The sequence below is a fragment of the Cyclopterus lumpus genome, chromosome 14, assembly GCF_009769545.1.
Source record: "Cyclopterus lumpus isolate fCycLum1 chromosome 14, fCycLum1.pri, whole genome shotgun sequence".
NCBI classification, from domain to species: Eukaryota; Metazoa; Chordata; class Actinopteri; order Perciformes; family Cyclopteridae; genus Cyclopterus; species Cyclopterus lumpus.
Window position 1 is genome coordinate 7,076,055 of NC_046979.1, and position 17,784 is coordinate 7,093,838.

The following is a 17,784-nucleotide window of genomic DNA, read 5'->3' on the forward strand; positions in this document are numbered from 1 at the left end:
ATATCGTGGGAGTAGAGAATGCATGTGTGCTGTAATCAGAGCTTCTGTGTGCTTCGCTCAGAGCAGATGCTGCGGGGCATAAATCGCGCTCCCCCTCAGGTTCCCAGTGTTCGCTCCATCAACACCGTCCGCTGCTCAGCCGCCGGCGCGTTGATGGTCGTATGGAGGCAATCACTCACTCATATAGACATGCTCGGAAATTAGAGATTTAAGGATTTAAGAATTTACGGGAGCACGAGAGCACTAAATTGTGAAATCACAAAATATATGAAAAGCTATTTGTGGTCCAATATGCAGCTTACTTGAAGCCTCCAGTGCACAAACATTGACTTGTCATGTGTCCAGCAGTTACAACTTAAAAAAAAAAAAAAAAAAGGAACAATATTTGCATTTTCAGAAATGATTGATTTGAAGGGTGAAGGGGGAGAAAAAAACTTGAAAATATCCAAACACAAAAAAAAGTATTGCTCTGAATGACGTGAACACAGCATTACACTGTTAATCCCTCATTCTGTCTCTGGATGAATAAAACTGTAAAAAAGTGACATATTCTACTCAGCGGATTTATTGTGCAGATTAAATGATTTTTTTTCTCAACCGGTCATCTAGTTTGAAAAGGTATAAAATAAATGCATAGTTCAAACACACTATGCAGAAGCAAATGCATACTTAAGGAAATTCTCACAGCAACCTTTTAACTGCAGAATATATCTTACAACCAAAAAAAGGTACATTTCATAATGTTCTTTTTACATTACATCAGTTACAATAAACAGTAACACATATGTTATCCTTCCTCTTGTCTGGTTTATGTTCCTTCCACGTAGTAATTTCAATCTGCTCCAGCTTTATCCTCTCACTTAAATCCCATGAGCTATTTACAAGATTTTACTGTTAAAAAGCTGCACCTCAGTCAAAAGAAATACTGTTCATCTGGTAGAAAAACCCTTCAGACGTTCATCAGCAGGAGAGTTGCTTTGTACACAAAATGGGAGAACATATATTTGAAATACTCTGGACTATCAACATAAATGCAGCACTGCAGTGGTTTGATCTGGCTGTATGTTATGTGAAATGATGTACAGTGGCACAAGGCACGGTACCAAAACTTCCAAGTAATCAATTTCACGGATGTGCAACTGTCCTGGAAGGTTTGTTTGGAGTGGCTGCTTTTCCAACTGTCTGGGGCTGCACTAAAACTAATCCTTTCACCTCGCTCCCTCATTTTACATCGCAGCGCTCCTCTCTGGCAATAAAAAACACATGTGCCATTAGTCGTGGAGAGGAAAACGAGTACTTATTATGAACAAACTAATATTTTACAAAAAATAAAAAGGAAAAAGGGAAAGCATTTTTGCTCTTGCACTATGAAAACCAGGGTCTGTGGGCAACGGGTCCGTGCCCACAAACCACCAGCGAGGAGTGTCTATGGTTGGTTGCGGGGGCTGGCTGCCGTGGCCTCGTCGTTGCTGCTGTCCACCTCCTGCTCCATGGGGCTGTCCTCCTCCAGCTGCTGGCTGGTGTAGTTGGTGATCTCCAGGAAGCCGCTGGGCTCCACCACCACGTTGGACTGGCTGGAGTCCGGCAGGATGGAATACTGAGGAATCACCTGCATGCGTTAGTCACATTTGGGTTTCAGTCAACGTCCAGAAAGATAACAAAATGTAACCCCCGTCCCATTAATAGTAGATGTATAAAGGCATTTTATTTAAAACACAAATCATCTTTTGCCCTCTGCATCATTAGTACATGCCTGATATATTTGAAGTTCACAATAACAGTGTTTCCTTTCAGTTGTTTAGCTAATTTAATGTAAATTTCTGCTCAGTCGTGCAATGTTAAATGTTCGCCATGTCAGAATCCATTTAGTGCATCGACTCTTTTTCGACAAAGACAAAAAACACCTCCAGCGAGCTTACAAATGTTTTTGCAATTGAGAAAGTATTAGCAAATCTCTCCGTTTCCATACAGCTTCTCTGATGCGATACGTCAAAAATAAACATGAACAAATGTGACGCGGCCTGTGTCGACCGACTTATAAAAATGTCTAAACAAAGAGGTCTTACTGACAGACCCGTCTGTACCATGACAGACATGATTTATTCCTGAACATCTCACCTCAATGACCTCCAGGTCTTCTTTGCTCCTCTGTGCGGTGAGACCCTGCATGCAGCCGAACTGCTGGGACTTTGTGTGGGAATGATGCATGGAGGCCCCAGAGCTGCTGATGAACTGGCCCGAGTCCAGTGTCCCCGACACGGCCCGGACCGCCACGGATTTTCCCAGAGGGCCGCAGTCGCTGGAGGAATCCACCACCATAGGCTCTGTGCTCGGGTCGATCTCCGCCTCAATCATGGAGATCTTCAGGATGTCCGACACCGAGGGCTTGTCCCCCGAGGACCTGGTGCTGGACTCCGGGATCAGTTTGGCGGTGGCCTCGCCGCTGCTGAAGACCTGCGACGTGTGGTGGGAGCCGCCGAAGGTGATCTTGGTGACGGTGGCGCTCTGTGTGATGATCGGCTGCTGTGGTGGAGATATTTTAACGAGGGGAAAAACAAACAAAAGAGACGGAAATTGAGGAAACTCCGACGGTCATTACTTTTGTCAGCCACAAATAGCGGCTGCAGGGTGCGTCTGCATGTGACTGACAAATGAGAGAAAGCCTGCTCTGTACACAGTGTGTTGTTAGCAGTGGTATCCTGTTTGGTTTCTGATATTCTTTGTCAAAAGAGAGCACAGGACATTTGATTTTTCCAGATATGAATACTGTAGCAGAAAGAAAAACACGAGATGTAATTTCACTCTGACTTTAAGAACTGCAGTTCTTCTACTTTACATTCACAGTCCACAAAAGTAAAATATTACAAAATAATGTTGTATTACCGAGTGAGTAATTAACAAAAAAAGAGCAGCAGCTGCAGCCGGCGTTAATACAGCTATAAATCAATTTGTCGCCGCTTTATCGGTCTCCGGCCTTTTCAAAGTCAGCATGACAAATGTTTTATAACATTAGGAAGGCAGGAAAAACCGCGGCACATTCTGGTTCGGTCACACGCCTCGAAAACAAACTAATTTAGAAGACTGACAAAGGTTTGGCGAGGAAGTTCTTCCTCAAGGCGTTTAATTTTCGAGTCCAATGTTGCACTTGGAAGGCGTGACTACTTGCCTTTTGTGCTAGCTTCAATGAAACTTATGCCCCGAGTTGTTTATTTCACTGCTCTCATCAGTGTCAACCCACTCACCTGGCTGGAGGCCGTCTTTTCCGTGCTGACAGGGTGGTGCGCCTGCAGCGGAGGAGGGTGGGACATGGGCGTGTGCAGGGGTCTGTGGTGGGATGTGGGCGCCTGCTGGAGCTTCGGCAGCTGCGGCGTCAACAGGGGCTTGCTTAGGGTGCCCGGGGTCGTGACCTTAGCTCCGACTTGGGCCGGTGCAGTCAGTGGTCTGTCTTTGGGGCTCTGGGTTAAGGCCTGGGGTTTGGGCTGACTCTGCTCTCGTAGTTTCGGGAGTTTCTTCGTCAGAGGAAGAGTGGAAGGGAAGGCGGCGGCAACGGAAGAGGAGGAGGAAGGCTGGCTGATTTGAGGTTTGCTATAGAGTTGTGGTGGCGGCTGCACGGAGGCGGAGCTGAGCCGGCTCTGCTCGGCCTCCGCCCGACTCGAGGAGGTTTGCTTCATGGGATCTGAAGCCGGTTGGCTGGAGCGGTAGAACAAGCCTGTTTGGGGGTCCAAGGTGTCGCCTTCCAGCTCGCCCACCTCCAACACGGTCTCGGTTTTCCCGTGGCTGTCCGAGGGCTGAAACAGTCAAAGTTAAATGTAAACGATAAAACTTAATTCACGGTAATTTAAATAACTCTTGAGCCCACTAAGCTGCTATGTGTTCAACTAAACTATCACAAACATCCCAATAAAAAAGTTACATTGACTATAAATGAATCGTTAATTAATGCACTATATGCTTTGGTGAAATACTGTAGGTTTCTGTGCAGTAATGCCAAGGAATTAAGATTTCCACTCAAATTTCCCAAAGCCACTTCCTGACTTTCTGCTCCTGCTTTAGTGGTAGTCCACAGACTTCTGCGTGGCCAGTTTACGTTGAGACGACAGTACTCTGGAAATTGTTTAAAATGCACTCTGGATTATCCGGAGGGGTTTGTGGTCGTCCCAGAATTTTTTTAAGCATTGTTCAAGGTCGTCAGCTCCACTAATAAAATTCCAGTTACCTCGATTGTCTCGAGGTGGAGGAAAAAACATCAACTATTTGCTTGGTTAAATACTTATAATAATTAGTGATAAAATGGGTTTATGCTTAGGTTACCTGAGCATTAATATGTCATAATATATGCAAACTAAATAGACATGCTAACAACCCAGCATTATATTCCATGAACCCCCTATTGTTGTATTTTAAGTTGAAGTTACCAGAGTACCCGCCTGCGTCCTCACCACGTGGCTGACGGCCGCGGAGGTGATGACAGCAGCCGGTTTGGTTACCACGGTAACCTGGCTGCTGATTTTGTAGGGCTTCCCTAGCTGCTGGCTGGAGGACATGACCACGTTATCATCCTCGGAGGGCACCCCCACTCTGCTGCTGACTTTGCCTGGCAAGGGGGGGGGGGAAATCACAGATGAGCGTTGTTAAGATGTAGATGAGGTGAAACATAAAAAAACTAAAAGAGAAGATGCTTTGTGTGCTTCAGTCAAACTTGAGGTTCGTTTGAAGTTGACTTTGTTCCTCTGAAGTAATGAGCTGCCAACCCCAAAGAAGTGCTCAGTAGGGCTGCCACAGTCCTGTTTTTTTTTTTTTTATTGCGATGAAAGATTAATATTTCTGTTTGTTATAATAATAAATGTATTGTAACGCCCCAACATTTTTATGCAAATTATCTGTTTGTAGCACTAGCTTTAAACCGTGGAATCCCACGACGATGTAAAATGATGATCAAATTTGATCATTGAGGCGATTATGTAATAAAAGTACTGTGAAGTTCTTGTACTTTACTTCAGTATTTGTATTGTATACTATTGTCATTTTGCAACATGGGGACGCGCAAGGAAATTCAGTTCTGTGGTGTACATTCCTGTGGTGCGTTTTCTGAATTACCATCACGATGAATGTATGTAAACACAGCAACAAAAACAACTCTCTGGGCATCTTCACAGAAGAGAAGCAAATATTGTACTTTTTAGTCCACTACATTGATATGACAGTTTGAGCATCTAGTTAATTTGCAGATTATGCAAAAAAAAAAAAATACAAATCAACCAATGAATGAATGTTGATGATTTGTTGTGGATTAATCTACTATAAAAGTAGCTGAAATGAGCTCCACTTTTACCATCTGCAACATGAAAAAGATGATCACATAAATGCATCAATAATTCTAATGCAGTTATAAAATATATAGCATTCTCAAAAGGGCCACTCTGCATAACGAGTACATCTACTGTTTAGATTTGGTACTTTTACCTAAGAAAGATTTAGAAACTTGTAACCGAGTATTTATACACTGTTGTATTGCAACTTTTACTCTATCTTGAGTACTCCCGCCACTTGATCACCACGCGTCATGAGGCCGGCTGCAGGGGCGTACGTACCTGCTGTGACGTACTCAGTGCTGGGTTCAGCCTCTGAGGTGGAGGGCCTGGGGGACTCCGGGCTGGGCTTCTTCTCCTGGGCCAGCTGGATGGGCACGGCCATCTGGCTCAGGTCGATGGTGTGCTGTCTGGGTTTGGACTCGGCTTTCTCCTTCACTGTCGGGTGGAAGCGAAGAAGGGCCAATAAGTGAGGTACAACAATGTTGTACTGAGGATGTAATGTTGTGGAAACGTACAGTATCCTGGCTTGTAAATAATGAGCTAATTGTAACGGGAGCAGATCCTGAAGCGGGGAGGTTTCTTATTCAGATATGATAACAATACACTAATGTTCAAATAAAGAACAGTTGAGGTAAATAAAGGCCACTATATGATAATTCACAATACTTTAAGTGTCACCTGGAAATCAATAGGTGTTTTAACATCAGTTAATAAAGTGGACCTACTGAACTGCGGAATTCACAAGCAGGAGACGGGGGAAATGTTGGTGGTAATCTTTGTCACTTCCTGTCTACTAATCAACCCAGTTCCACAGGTTTGACGCCCAATGAGCTCATTGTGAAACTAACGCCTCAGACTGTGGCGGGCTTTTTCTTTTTTTCCCCCATTAACAGCTCCTACAAACAGCTGTTTGATAAAACAGTTGGAGCATGTGTACAGGTGATACAACCCCCCCACACACATCTTTCCGTGACATAAAGGCTTACCTGTTGTCTGTTGAAGCTCCAGAAGGGCTTTGATGGTGGAGGTAGCGGACTGGGATTCCCCAGCAGACACCTCCTGGTAGATTATAGTCGGGCTGGACTCCACCGATATTTCCTGCTCTGTCCAATCATGCTCTCTGGAGGACACCATGTGCACAACAGGCTGAGGCTCTGAAGGAAAACAATGTGGGACAAATTGTAACATTTAAGAAGACGTGCATCGGGTTAGGGGTTATTATTCATATAAAATTCTTTCATCCAGAAGAGTTGAGCGGTAGCAGCCGATTCATCTGACCGTATCATCCGTTGTCTCCATATAACTGAAAAGGGAAGTTTACCGTGAGCGCTGCTGTGGGACGAGGACTCGCCCGCTAAGCTTCCGGAGTCGTCCTTCGTGGACCCGTCCTGGCTCGAGACCTGAACCTGCACGATTTCTGCCGAGCGGGTCACGTGCTGCAGCGCCTCGGTGACCAGCTGCCGGGTCTGTTCGCTCACTATCGCCGTCTGGAAGACTGGCTTGGGCTTGATGAGAACCTGGAAGGAAACCAAAGGAGCATAAGAGTGTTCTGTAAAGCAGCGGCTCTATATAAAACAGTGGATGACGTTTTGATTTCAGACGAGCCATTAATAACAGAATTGTCGATGCTTGGGAGTGTTGTTTCCGTAGATCTAGCTTGAGGTTTCACTGAAACTGCACAGCGGGTCATCAATGTGGGTGTTGCGTACAGTTTTGTGTACTGTACCGCATCGCTGGCTGACCTCAAGTTCCCCTTGATGACTAAAAACAGAAAGCTAAATTTAGACTCAAGTGATGAGATTGATATTGAAAGTGCAATGTACAGTTGGTGAGCAATGCACACGAAGAAATCAGCAGAATCTGTTTGCAGTAATTAAATATTGTATTTATGATAGGATGCTCATTATAGACAGGGCCCACTATTTTCCTTCATCCCTCACCGCTTCAACCGTATGAAGGTACTAAAGCGGCAAAAAAAAACACCTGTTAATCAGCATGATGGGATTTACCCTCACAGAACCAGTGTTTTGAATTCAAATTCCCCAAAAGGCCATAAAAATAAATATTGGGGTAGTTAATTTTCTCCTTAGTTCTCACTCTTTAGTTCTCTTGTTTTAAAATCCCCAGGAACTGAAAGCAACGCCTACAGCGGTTGGTTTCATTGTACAGTAGCTTCCGACGAGGGCGCGGGGCACTGATTAGAGAACGCAAACAAATATCTGATCCAACCAAATACAGCAGATTGTTTTGGGGAGTTTCCCTCTCATGTGACCAGGGCAGATCTCTGAAAAACATGTACTCTTGTCAACGCGTTGGTTGTGCATTTATGAATGGTGACGACACTGCAAAAAAAAAGAAAAAAAAGTCACACGCAGATTGCCAGATAGACGATATGAAAAAAATTTAAATAATAATAATGTAGAATCCAAAAGGCTGTGTTTCCATCTCGCTCTACCGTGGTGAAAGAAAACCAATCCTTGCAGTTTGATATATAACGGGTTAGAAACAGGATCTGTTACAGGAGACAAACGCTGCAACTGAAAGATGCCGTCAGTCGGCTCATTGACAACATTTAGGGAAAGACCCATTTCCCTTCCTGAATGGAGGAAGTAAATGGAGGAAGAGGAAAGGTCAACGTCAAAGCCCCCGCTGTCCATCTGTCAGCCTGATGGATTGGGGAGTTTTATCTTCTGTTCAAACTTGTGCACATTTGCTTGAACGACTAGATCCAACTTCCCCAGAAAAATATTGAGCATTACGTGAGAGGAGAAGTCTAAAATGAGCTAAATATGAAATAAAAACTGCTCTTCTGTTTTCAGCAGACATTACACTAGTCAGTAGGTCATGTGAATATCCACTTGACGTTGGTCATATGCTACCAGGATCTAATGATGATTTTAATTTCCAGCCTTAAAGCCACTTTAAGTAGAGAATATGGAATATCGCAGAGTGGTAGATTGTCGGAAAAAACCCGTCACAAATTAAAAGGTTGGCAGGGTCTCTTTTTATACATAAAGAGAAGAAAGCAGAAATAATGTTAAAAAAACCAAAAACAACTTTCGATAAGCTGGTGGTGCCTCACCTGTGTCTTGCCCTGCTGGCCGTAGACGATCTTGGTTGGGATGATCTTGGTGGTGGTGGCCTGGGATCCAGAGATCATGCCTTTGGGCTGGGTGACGATCATCTTGGTGATGGGTCTGGAGGCGGTGATGATCGCCGGTTTGGACCCCTGAAGAGCCTGCAGGCCTTTCTCACCCTGAAGCACGCACAGTTTATTACAACAAAAAGCAGCCACACCAGAGAAACCCCAGTACATTAGAGACTCGACTTAAAATACTCATATGCAACAAAGTAGGGCTGCCACAAATAATCGATTAGTTGCCAACTATTAAATAAAATTGATAGTAGACTTATTGTTTTGAGTAATTTTTGAAAAAAAAAATGTAAGTGAAAATTCTGGCTTCTTAATTGTCAATATTTTCTAGTTTTTTAACCCCTTTGCAACAATATCTCTCAGATGTGGGCACAATTTGAGGATGTAATTTGGGGTTTTGGAAACATTGATCCAAACAAAGGCCCAACAACTAATTGATTAATCAAGAAAGTAATCAACAGATTAATTGACAGTGAAAATAATCGTTAGTTGCAGCCCCACAACAAAGTCGCTTTATCATTTTAAGACATAAGAAACCTACTTTAAAAGCAACAATTCTACATGTTGACAGTCAGGCTAGCTATCCCCCCCCTCCCCCCCGTGTCCAGTCTTTGTAAGATAACTGGCTGTAGCTTCATATTTAACAGATATAAGGGTGATATAGATCTGAACATCTGACTCTCCACCAGAAAACAAATAGGAATTTTTTCCAAAAATGTCAAACTATTTCTTGAAAAAACACAAATGAAACACAGTACTGCATTTAACAAATTGTAAAACCTTGAATTTAGGAAATGTAATTTGATAAAATGTTGAAAAGGACCTTTGTGTAGGATGTGAAGGTTTCAAACTTTGGCAACACCTAGTGGTTGTATCAAAAAAGACAGCGTCAAAACAGTGAAATAAATTGGATGTTAACAAACATTTATGCCATCAGAATCATTTGAACGGTTATTAAGTGACGTCTTGGTGGCGGCGTCTTGTTTCGTCCGACCAATCAGACAAATTATAGGATAGTAAGGAAAAATAGAAAATATTCACATTTGAAATGCTGAATAATTGACATTTTTGTTATAGTTGCCAATTTACACTGAAGCAAAAAAAAGTTCTGGCTGTTTTCGGAGGGATTACTGGCCTCAGACCAACTGGGAAAGTTGGTAGCACCAGTGCTACCAGTTGAACTGTCCGTCTGGAGCCCTGCATAGTGCTTAGAAATGATAGTTTCACTGACCCCAGCATTTAAAAGTGTGGTGACCACGTTCTTGCCAGGTAGTCCTTGGATGGTCGCTCCTTTTCCTGTGGTTTTCTGAACCACAATGACGTTTGGCTTGGAGGTCATGGGGATGGTGGTGATCTTAGTCGTTGTGCCTGTTTGCAGAGGGAAGTCAATATTTGATCACAACTGTATAGATTATGTAACTTAAGAGCAACATCGATCTCTCCTCGTTGGCTCACCGGAGACGATGTTACTGCTGATGATCTTGCCGCCCAGCGTGGCCAGAGACTTGGGCACCACTGTGATAATGCTGCCGCTGGTGGTCTTGACGTAGGTGGTCCCACCGCTGGTGGCTGATATTCTGGCGCCGAGGCTGGGGCTCACAGTCGGTCTCGTGTAGGTGGACTGGGTAGCTGTGTACAGAAATACAGTGTCGCTCTTTAATAACTAGGCCCGGGGATCAAAGCCTCAGGGCTTTGTCGGGTACAGGTGAGTTATGCATCACTCACCTGTGGATTGAGTGACCAGTTTGGTTGTCATAATGGCTCCATTGCTACTGACGACCATGATGGGGGACGAGCTGCTGCTGGACAAAGCCACCGACGAAGGCTTGGGCAGGATTTTGCTGGGCTGAACCTGCTGAGTGATTATCTTGACCCCTGTAAATACACACAAAGAAGAACAAAAAACACTTATATGCCGCAATGTACTCACATTAAAGTTATTTTTTTGCATATAAATTTAGAAAATATATATGTTACGCTAGTGCATTGAGGGTCCCTTGTGGTCTTGTCAAGAAAACAGAAAATATATTTTAAAAAGAAGAAATATTGCTCAAAGGAAATGGTTATTGTGCCCATAAAATAAGCACAATACCACATATTTATGCTTCTACAAATTAAGTGTTCTCTTTTTAATCTTTTTAAATATACAGCTATAACTTCCAAAGAACTAAAATGGAATTGAAAATAAATGAGAAAAATTAAGAGATAAAGAGAAAGAAATGAAAATATGAAGAAAGAACGAGTTAAAAGCCTAAAGAAAGATGTAAAGAAAGAAAAAGAACGAAAGACAGAAAGAATGAGAAGAAAAAATAGAAGCAGAAAAAGAAGAAAGAAATCAACAAAGACCATAAGAAAAGAGAGGAGAGGCGGAGATAAAGATAAAAAAGACAACAAAACATGAAGAAAGTGATAGATATACAAAGATGAAGAACAATAAAATAGAGACATAACAAAATAAAGACAGAAGCTTACCGGACTCTTGTTTGATCTGAATGCTGGGCTTGGAGCCCGGTGAGGTGTTGGTGGCCTGGGTCTGGCTGACCCCCATAGCTGAGCTCTGCGGCAGCTGTTTGGGGAACTGGGCCAGGATCTGAGCCGGCGATCCCATCAGGGTCTTGGGTGAAGGAAGTCTGGCTGAAGCCACCTTCACTCCGGCTGAAGCAGCACCTACACCAGTGAACACCGTGCTGTTAGGCTAACGAAGCTAACAGTTTGGCAACAGAAATTCTGAGGTCAAAGTGACACGAAAAGAGCAAATGTGTTAAAGTCTAAGTTCACTAATAGGCTGTAAAATACCTTTTCTTCATAACAGTGTCATTCAGATTATTGTGGATATAACTGGTTTGTGATAAACAAAGAAATGTAAGAATGTTATGCTTTTCATCATCTTATGTTATTGTGAACAGAATGAATATCTTTGGATTGGGGACTGTTGGTCAGAGAGCAAAAAAAAAACTATTTGTTTGTTGACTTAATCAAAAAAACGTCAGATTTATATTTAAAATAATCTAATTTGGAATATTTATATATTTTCTTGTTGCACTCTTAACTGCTATATGAACCTAAACGCTCCACATTCACATATTTAGAGTTAGCTAAACAACATCATTAACTTGCTTTGACATTTTATCAGATCTACCAGGAAGTCTTCTGAACTGGCACATAACAGGATGTTTATTCCTGGATGTGTAATGTGAAAAGGATGGTTTGTCGTGACAGTCACAGAAAATTATTCCCAAAAACCTGCAGTGGAGATTTTGTTCTTCTTTTAGCTTTTTGAAAAATCCCAATTAACCCACAGTTCACTACCTGCCCAGCACCAAACCATTTGTTAGTGACCACACTGGAGAACTTAGCAGCTTAAGAGACAGACATTTTGCTGGTGGAGTCCAAAAGCAGAGCTATTATAAATAAATATTGCACTGTAGTTCATTTCCATGACTCCAAATACATGGAGGTTTCATTTAATGCAGGTTTCATTTTGAGAAGCAATAACAACCTGCTGATGGGAGTTTGAGGCTATTCCTGTAATTTACTCATTGTGAATGAATGTTTAGAGTTTTGGTTTAAAATACTGATGTTGGTGCAAAGGGAGGACCTACATGTTGTTGACATGACCACTGACGGAGTAGCGGACACCACTGTGGTCACTGCGACGGTGTTGGGGGTGGGACTGGCTGGGAAGACCACCGTCTGTTTCTGGGCGGTAGCGGTCAGCATGGAGGTGGAGACCAGCTTGGACAGCGCGGCATTGTTGTGAGACTTGGACAGGATGTTGGGCACAAAGTTGGAGCTGGGGGAAGTTGTCACGATGATCACCTGAATGAAGATGAGACATTAAAAACGTAGGAAACAATTACAAAGTACTGTTTAGAGCTGAAGATCAGGGAGGATTTCTCTGCTCTGAGGTTGTCAACGTTTTATTTGAATTATATTAACACACTTTATCATTTATACAAAAGTCTGTATATCATTTTTTTATTTATTTGGTCATTTATTTTTCCTCAAAAGTAGTCGGCTACATTCTGTTGAAAGCTTGTATTTCTACACGGTTGCAGATAAAGATCAGTAATAATATAATATCCAACCAAATATAGCAGATATTTTGGGGAGTTTTCCTCTCATATGACAATGTGACCAAGTCAGATCTATGAAAAACATGTGCTCTTGTCAACAAATGAGTCATAAACACGTTGGTTGTACCGATATGAATGTTGATGACGCTGCAAAATAAAGAAGAAGTCACACCCACAAAGATTTGTTAAATTGTTGGGTTGTGGCTCATCTTTTAAATCAGAGGATCGGTGATAATATAATATAACATTATATTATTATTATTATTATAGTATTTTATTTTAGCTGGCTGTGTAGGATTGTTTTCCGACTCGTGTGATCCAAACATTTCTAATAAACAAAGTAGTAAAAGTAAAATCCGTCAAGACGCCATCATTTTATTTATGTTGATGAAACGGAGTAATGTTAATTAAAGAAAGTTGTTTTAATAAAAAAAGGCTTGCTCATTTAATACTCGGAATCGAATCATGCTAATTGAGTGAAAAAAAAAAATATATATATATATGTATGGGTGATGACGTGAGGAAATAGGATTGGGTGCTCAGGTTTTCTTGGAAACAAGTAGGCGGGGCTTCAAGAGAAAAAGATTGGGAACCACTGGTTTGGAGAGATGTGTTGAAAGCGTGGTGAACAACCACCCACTCACCTTCTGTGTGGTGGTGTTGGTGGTCTGGATGGTGGGCTTGGTGAAGGTGATCTTGACGGGGGACAGGTGGGGCGGCAGCGAGTTGGCAATGCTCTGCATGATGTTGCTCATCTTGGGGCTGCTCACCGGCACCGTGATGCTCTTGGAAACCGGCAGCGTCACCTTGGAGACCTCCTTCAGCATCACCGGCGACGAGCTGGAAGAGTTTGTCCGCCTGCGCTTGCGAGGCTTTTCGTCCTCGTCGGAACAGCTCACGCCTGCGAGAGAAGCGGAGGACGGAAAGTCAGAGGACTGTAATTATGTCTTGGGCTTATCCATTAACCGGACTACATGTTTCTCAATTAAATTGGTGTATTAAACATCAGAAAATAGTTGGACGTTGTCAAATATCTTTTGCTTCAATTCACTATAAATTATCTTCCTAATTCAGCCTGTTAGACAGAGCTCATACCAGCTGTTTAACTTGCATGCACACTTTGGCAGCAGATGCTTGTGTCAAACTGTCAAATTCAATCCAACAAATCCCACGAGACGCCGTGTTTATTTAAATCCCGGCCAGTAAAAACCGACTGCATTCTGCATTTCTGAACCACTCGTCCTGCCACAAAACCGAGCCATCAAACGCTGCAGAGAGTATGAAACTCAATGATGGCATTCGCTTTGTTCCGTTTGGAGGTCCGTAATCTGTAAACAAGCCTCGTAGCGCCCCCTTTAGGCTGATCAGTGCACGTGTTGTGGCCTATGCAGAGCAATTATTTATATGTTGATACGGACGCTCACTTTTCACATAGACGGTGCTCCCGCTGGGCAGCACCACCACGTTCGAGGAAGGACTGGGCGGTCGCGGGGATTTCACAGTTGCTCCTATGGCACCGCTGGTAGCTGTCACGCTGGTGGAGGTGCCGGTGGTGCTCGTGTAGGAGTAACATACAACCACTGCAGGGAGGAGCGTAAACATCCATTCAATGTAGACCTGGTTTTACAGCATCCTTATGCTGCATTCACGTGGAGTCAAGCTCACGGTAAACTGGATTTAAAATGTTTTAATTTCAACTGGATGATGTTCCATAGCGAGAAAGTCGTTTATGTTTGCAATAGAATATTAAGAGAAAGCTGCATTTTATAGCTACATGCACTTCTAGAATACGGAATAGTCAACGAGAAATAATCAGATTCCACGTGAATGCAGCGTTTGCCGAATGCAAAGTGACGCTGGCCCACCTTCTTTGTTTCCTGTTTCCGCCGGCAACAGAAGGGATGCATTCTGATTGGCCGTGGCACTGGCCACAGCATTAGCAGTCAGAGTAAATGCCGTCTGAGGGACCAGCCTCGGCATCAAGGGGACAAGCCGGCGACCCTCAATGGACCATTCAGACGAGCTGTTCGGACCCGACATGCTGAAAAAGATGCCGTTCAGTCATTAGACATGAGTTTTGAAAACTACAATTCCCAGTGTCCAGCGGTGAGCCAATTTCATCTCCATGGTCACAGAAGTGTGCACATCATAATTGATGACAAGTTTGGTTTCTGAACCGGTTTATTTGCTCATTGTTGCTGTAAAACTGACAAATTAATCTGCTGGTTTGCTGTGTTACTCCACGTACTGTGGGGTACTGCACATGACGAAGGACACGCCGACATGGCCGCTTATACACTTACTGATATGCGATGGTAGTGAGGCGCTCATCGTTGACGGCTCTGCGAACTTCCGCACGATGGCGTTCTGTTGAGATCCTGGGAGGAGACAATTATATTTTAAATAAATTAAAAGTCTGACAGATTGTTTGTCTCTATCACCGAGTTCAAGAAGATGTAAGAAACAATTACCCGAGGATTTTAGTGAGCTCTCCCAACAAATCCTTCTTGTCCTTCGTCAGGTCTCCTTGTGCTCGCAGGGCACTGATGACGCCAGCATAAGCCTCCAGCTCTGGAATAAAACCACAAGGGTGTGACTTCAATCAGGTGAATTCAAATATGAACTCTGTGGCCCGATTTAAGGTATACTAATTCTGTAGCTTAAATTATTTATTTTGAATCGCATGGCCTTACCGAGTTTTCTGAGAATTCTTTTGCACTCATCCCTGCCCAGGTCAAGGATGGTGGGCCATACCACTGGCATGGTTCCAGTCAGCACTGGTTTCTCTAGCTGAATCATGGGCTGAGTGGAGAGTAAACAAGACAATGCAAGATTGGACAAAATATTCTCATAAACGGCACTGCTGCCAGGCGTTGATTATTTTAAAAAGACAGAAAGTCATTTATTCGGATCATTTAAGGTAAAATGAGTTCCGAAGTACGATGTTAGAAAAGTGCATGTTAATTAAATGTTTTTACTTTTTGAAAAAGAAAAAAAAGAGCTCCTGTTTTGTGCTATTTGTTTACTGTAGCTTTGCTGATACGGTAATCATATATTAAAGTCAATTAAATACTGAACAGATCTACTAAATCACATTTGAGCTATCCACTTTACCAGAACAGTCTGATTGATAATTATCTTTCATATACAATTAGTGTATGCTGAGCTAAATGTGTTGTCTAAAGAGGATTCCGTGACACATTTTAATTAAGTGTACCCAAGTTTAAATGAATGAATTTGTCCCTATAAAGCAGCTGTTCTCTCAGAGGCAATGCTAATTAGCATTTATCTTCAATCATGCAGCTTAAATGCAAACCCCGGATACAAGACAACAGGTGTCATGTTGAGATGTTATGAGTGGGAAGTGAAGCGCAGAATATGTATATTAGTAACGCTGATTTCTTACTTTTCATCTTGACAAACTAATGTGGGACTGCGTCACTATTTTTCTTTGAATTGTTGAGCAGAGTTGACTTTGGTAAACTGTTACTGATGAACTAACCAGCTGAATAACTCAATTACAAGTGTGTTAATGCTCTTTAATGAGAAAAAAGAATGACAGTCAAGAAAAACGAACCGTCTCTGTCTATTTGGTAGTTTATTTCCAAATGTAGTTGACCAGACCATGAGTCTTATTTAGCTCCTGAAACATTGGAAATAATGTGTGTAGTATTCATACTTTTCTATAGTTTTATTTCAAACTGTTTCGAATCAGATATTTTGAAGAAATTATGAAGTTAACAATGAGAGGAATTAAAAATAAAAATAGAACTGTGAAGGTTTCAATAGTCGGTGTATTAATAATAATAATAATAATAATAATAATAATAATAATAATGTAATGGAGTGTAATCAGAACAATAATCAGACTAAAAGACTAGGATGTAGTTAAATAATACATCTTGTGTCACCAAATCCCCTGAAAAGACCAAAACCAACAACGTGTTGATCTGACTATCAAAACATCAGATTAATATTTGGTGCGTTACATTTTCAGAAGCAAGGCAGCACAGATGGAGTAGCTGAATCAGGTTTTAGCTAGACAAACAATACCTGTTTGAAGAATCACTTCAGTGTTGGTTTTGGACTTTTTTTATTTGATGACAATACGAACAAAAAAAAACTAACTTTAAATGTTTAAGTTTTTGTTTTGTTTCTTACTGTTATGTCATCTCTCTTGTGTACATTGGTATTGCCTATATTGTTTGTTTGTACCATGTAAAGTGCCTTGAGTACCTTTTAAAGCGGTATACAAATAAAATGTAGTATTATTTTTAAATATATGATGCCAAACTCAATATACAAATCCAGCAGTTACATTTGAGCTTGTTCGATTAAAGAGTTACAGATTATAATTTTCCAGCTATATATATATATTTATCATAATGCAGTTTTACACTGTTGTTTACACTGACCAGCACCGCCCACCACCGGGCAGCTCAGTCACTACAATTAATACTGTGGTCGGACTAGGCCGACCACACAAAGAAAAGGGAGATTGTGTTTAATAAAAATGCTGCTTAGAGATCAGTTTTAATGCCGAAAGTAAAACAAAGACCTAATAATTACAAAAAATTGCGTTTGTGCAACCAGGATCCGACATTAGTGGACAAACAAGTCAACAATCAGCTGTTTAGATTTATCTGTCAAAACACGACGGGAAAACGAGCTCTAGGTTTCCATCAAATGTCCAGACGCAAAAAAGCAATAACCTTGGAATACATTCCTAAAATATCCAGAGAAAAGCGTCAGATTATTTCGGGTGCAAACCTCCCAAAGAATGATATCATATTTAAGCTCAACGTCTTTTGAAAACATCTGCAAAGGACGTTAGCTTCGCGAATTAGCAGCGAGTCAGATCAACGTCTTACCATCCGTTAGCAGGATAACTTCAAGGCGTTTTGGTTGTTCCGAGATACAAACAAACATGTTCGGCTAAACTACCACATCGTGTAGTTGTTCTCCAACAAATAGCGGCGAATAAATCAAACGCTAAGCTGCCAAAACGTCCCAGTGTTTACGTTGTCTTGCTAGCTAGCTGCTGCTGGCCTGTGGACGGCTGTCTTCTTTTTCTTCTTCATGTGAGAAAATGAGGTCGTCTTCTTCTCGAGCGGCGCGGTGCTGCCGCCTACAGGCGGATTCGTGGATGGACTCCTTTATGGATTAATGCGACCAAATCAAAACCAAATTGCCAAATCAAACAAATACGTTAAATATGTAATAAAACACAAGTCATACACAA

At 42.0% G+C, this 17,784-nt stretch overlaps 1 protein-coding gene across 11 annotated transcripts; it reads right to left on the minus strand.

Annotated features, from left to right (window-relative positions):
- Nucleotides 1-545: 545 nt before the first annotated feature.
- emsy (EMSY transcriptional repressor, BRCA2 interacting) lies at nt 546-17,618 on the minus strand. Of its 11 annotated transcripts, XM_034550010.1 has the most exons (22): nt 17,414-17,609; nt 15,236-15,344; nt 15,014-15,113; nt 14,846-14,920; nt 14,408-14,583; nt 13,967-14,122; nt 13,187-13,443; nt 12,069-12,285; nt 10,939-11,133; nt 10,192-10,341; nt 9,922-10,095; nt 9,698-9,834; nt 9,290-9,328; nt 8,395-8,568; nt 6,634-6,841; nt 6,299-6,466; nt 5,592-5,747; nt 4,416-4,594; nt 3,243-3,788; nt 2,119-2,523; nt 1,392-1,609; nt 546-1,332 (listed from the first exon to the last, which is right to left on the minus strand). In XM_034550010.1, the coding sequence occupies exons 1-21, from the start codon at nt 17,414-17,416 to the stop codon at nt 1,427-1,429; spliced, it is 3,807 nt and encodes a 1,268-aa protein (XP_034405901.1). In that variant the 5' UTR covers nt 17,417-17,609; the 3' UTR covers nt 546-1,332; nt 1,392-1,426. The 11 variants fall into 11 exon arrangements, with proteins under 11 accessions (XP_034405901.1, XP_034405910.1, XP_034405908.1 ...); XM_034550019.1 differs by having other exon boundaries at nt 546-1,597; nt 4,440-4,594; nt 6,634-6,829; nt 17,414-17,618; XM_034550017.1 differs by having other exon boundaries at nt 546-1,609; nt 4,440-4,594; nt 6,634-6,829.
- Between the last annotated feature and the right edge of the window lie 166 nt (nt 17,619-17,784).

Coding starts and splice junctions, on each gene's coding strand:
- emsy (XM_034550010.1), bottom strand. Junction 4,595..5,591: donor CACTGAGTACGTCACAGCAG/GTACGTACGCCC, acceptor CCCCCTTGCCAG/GCAAAGTCAGCAGCAGAGTG. Junction 3,789..4,415: donor GGACGCAGGCGGGTACTCTG/GTAACTTCAACT, acceptor TGACTGTTTCAG/CCCTCGGACAGCCACGGGAA.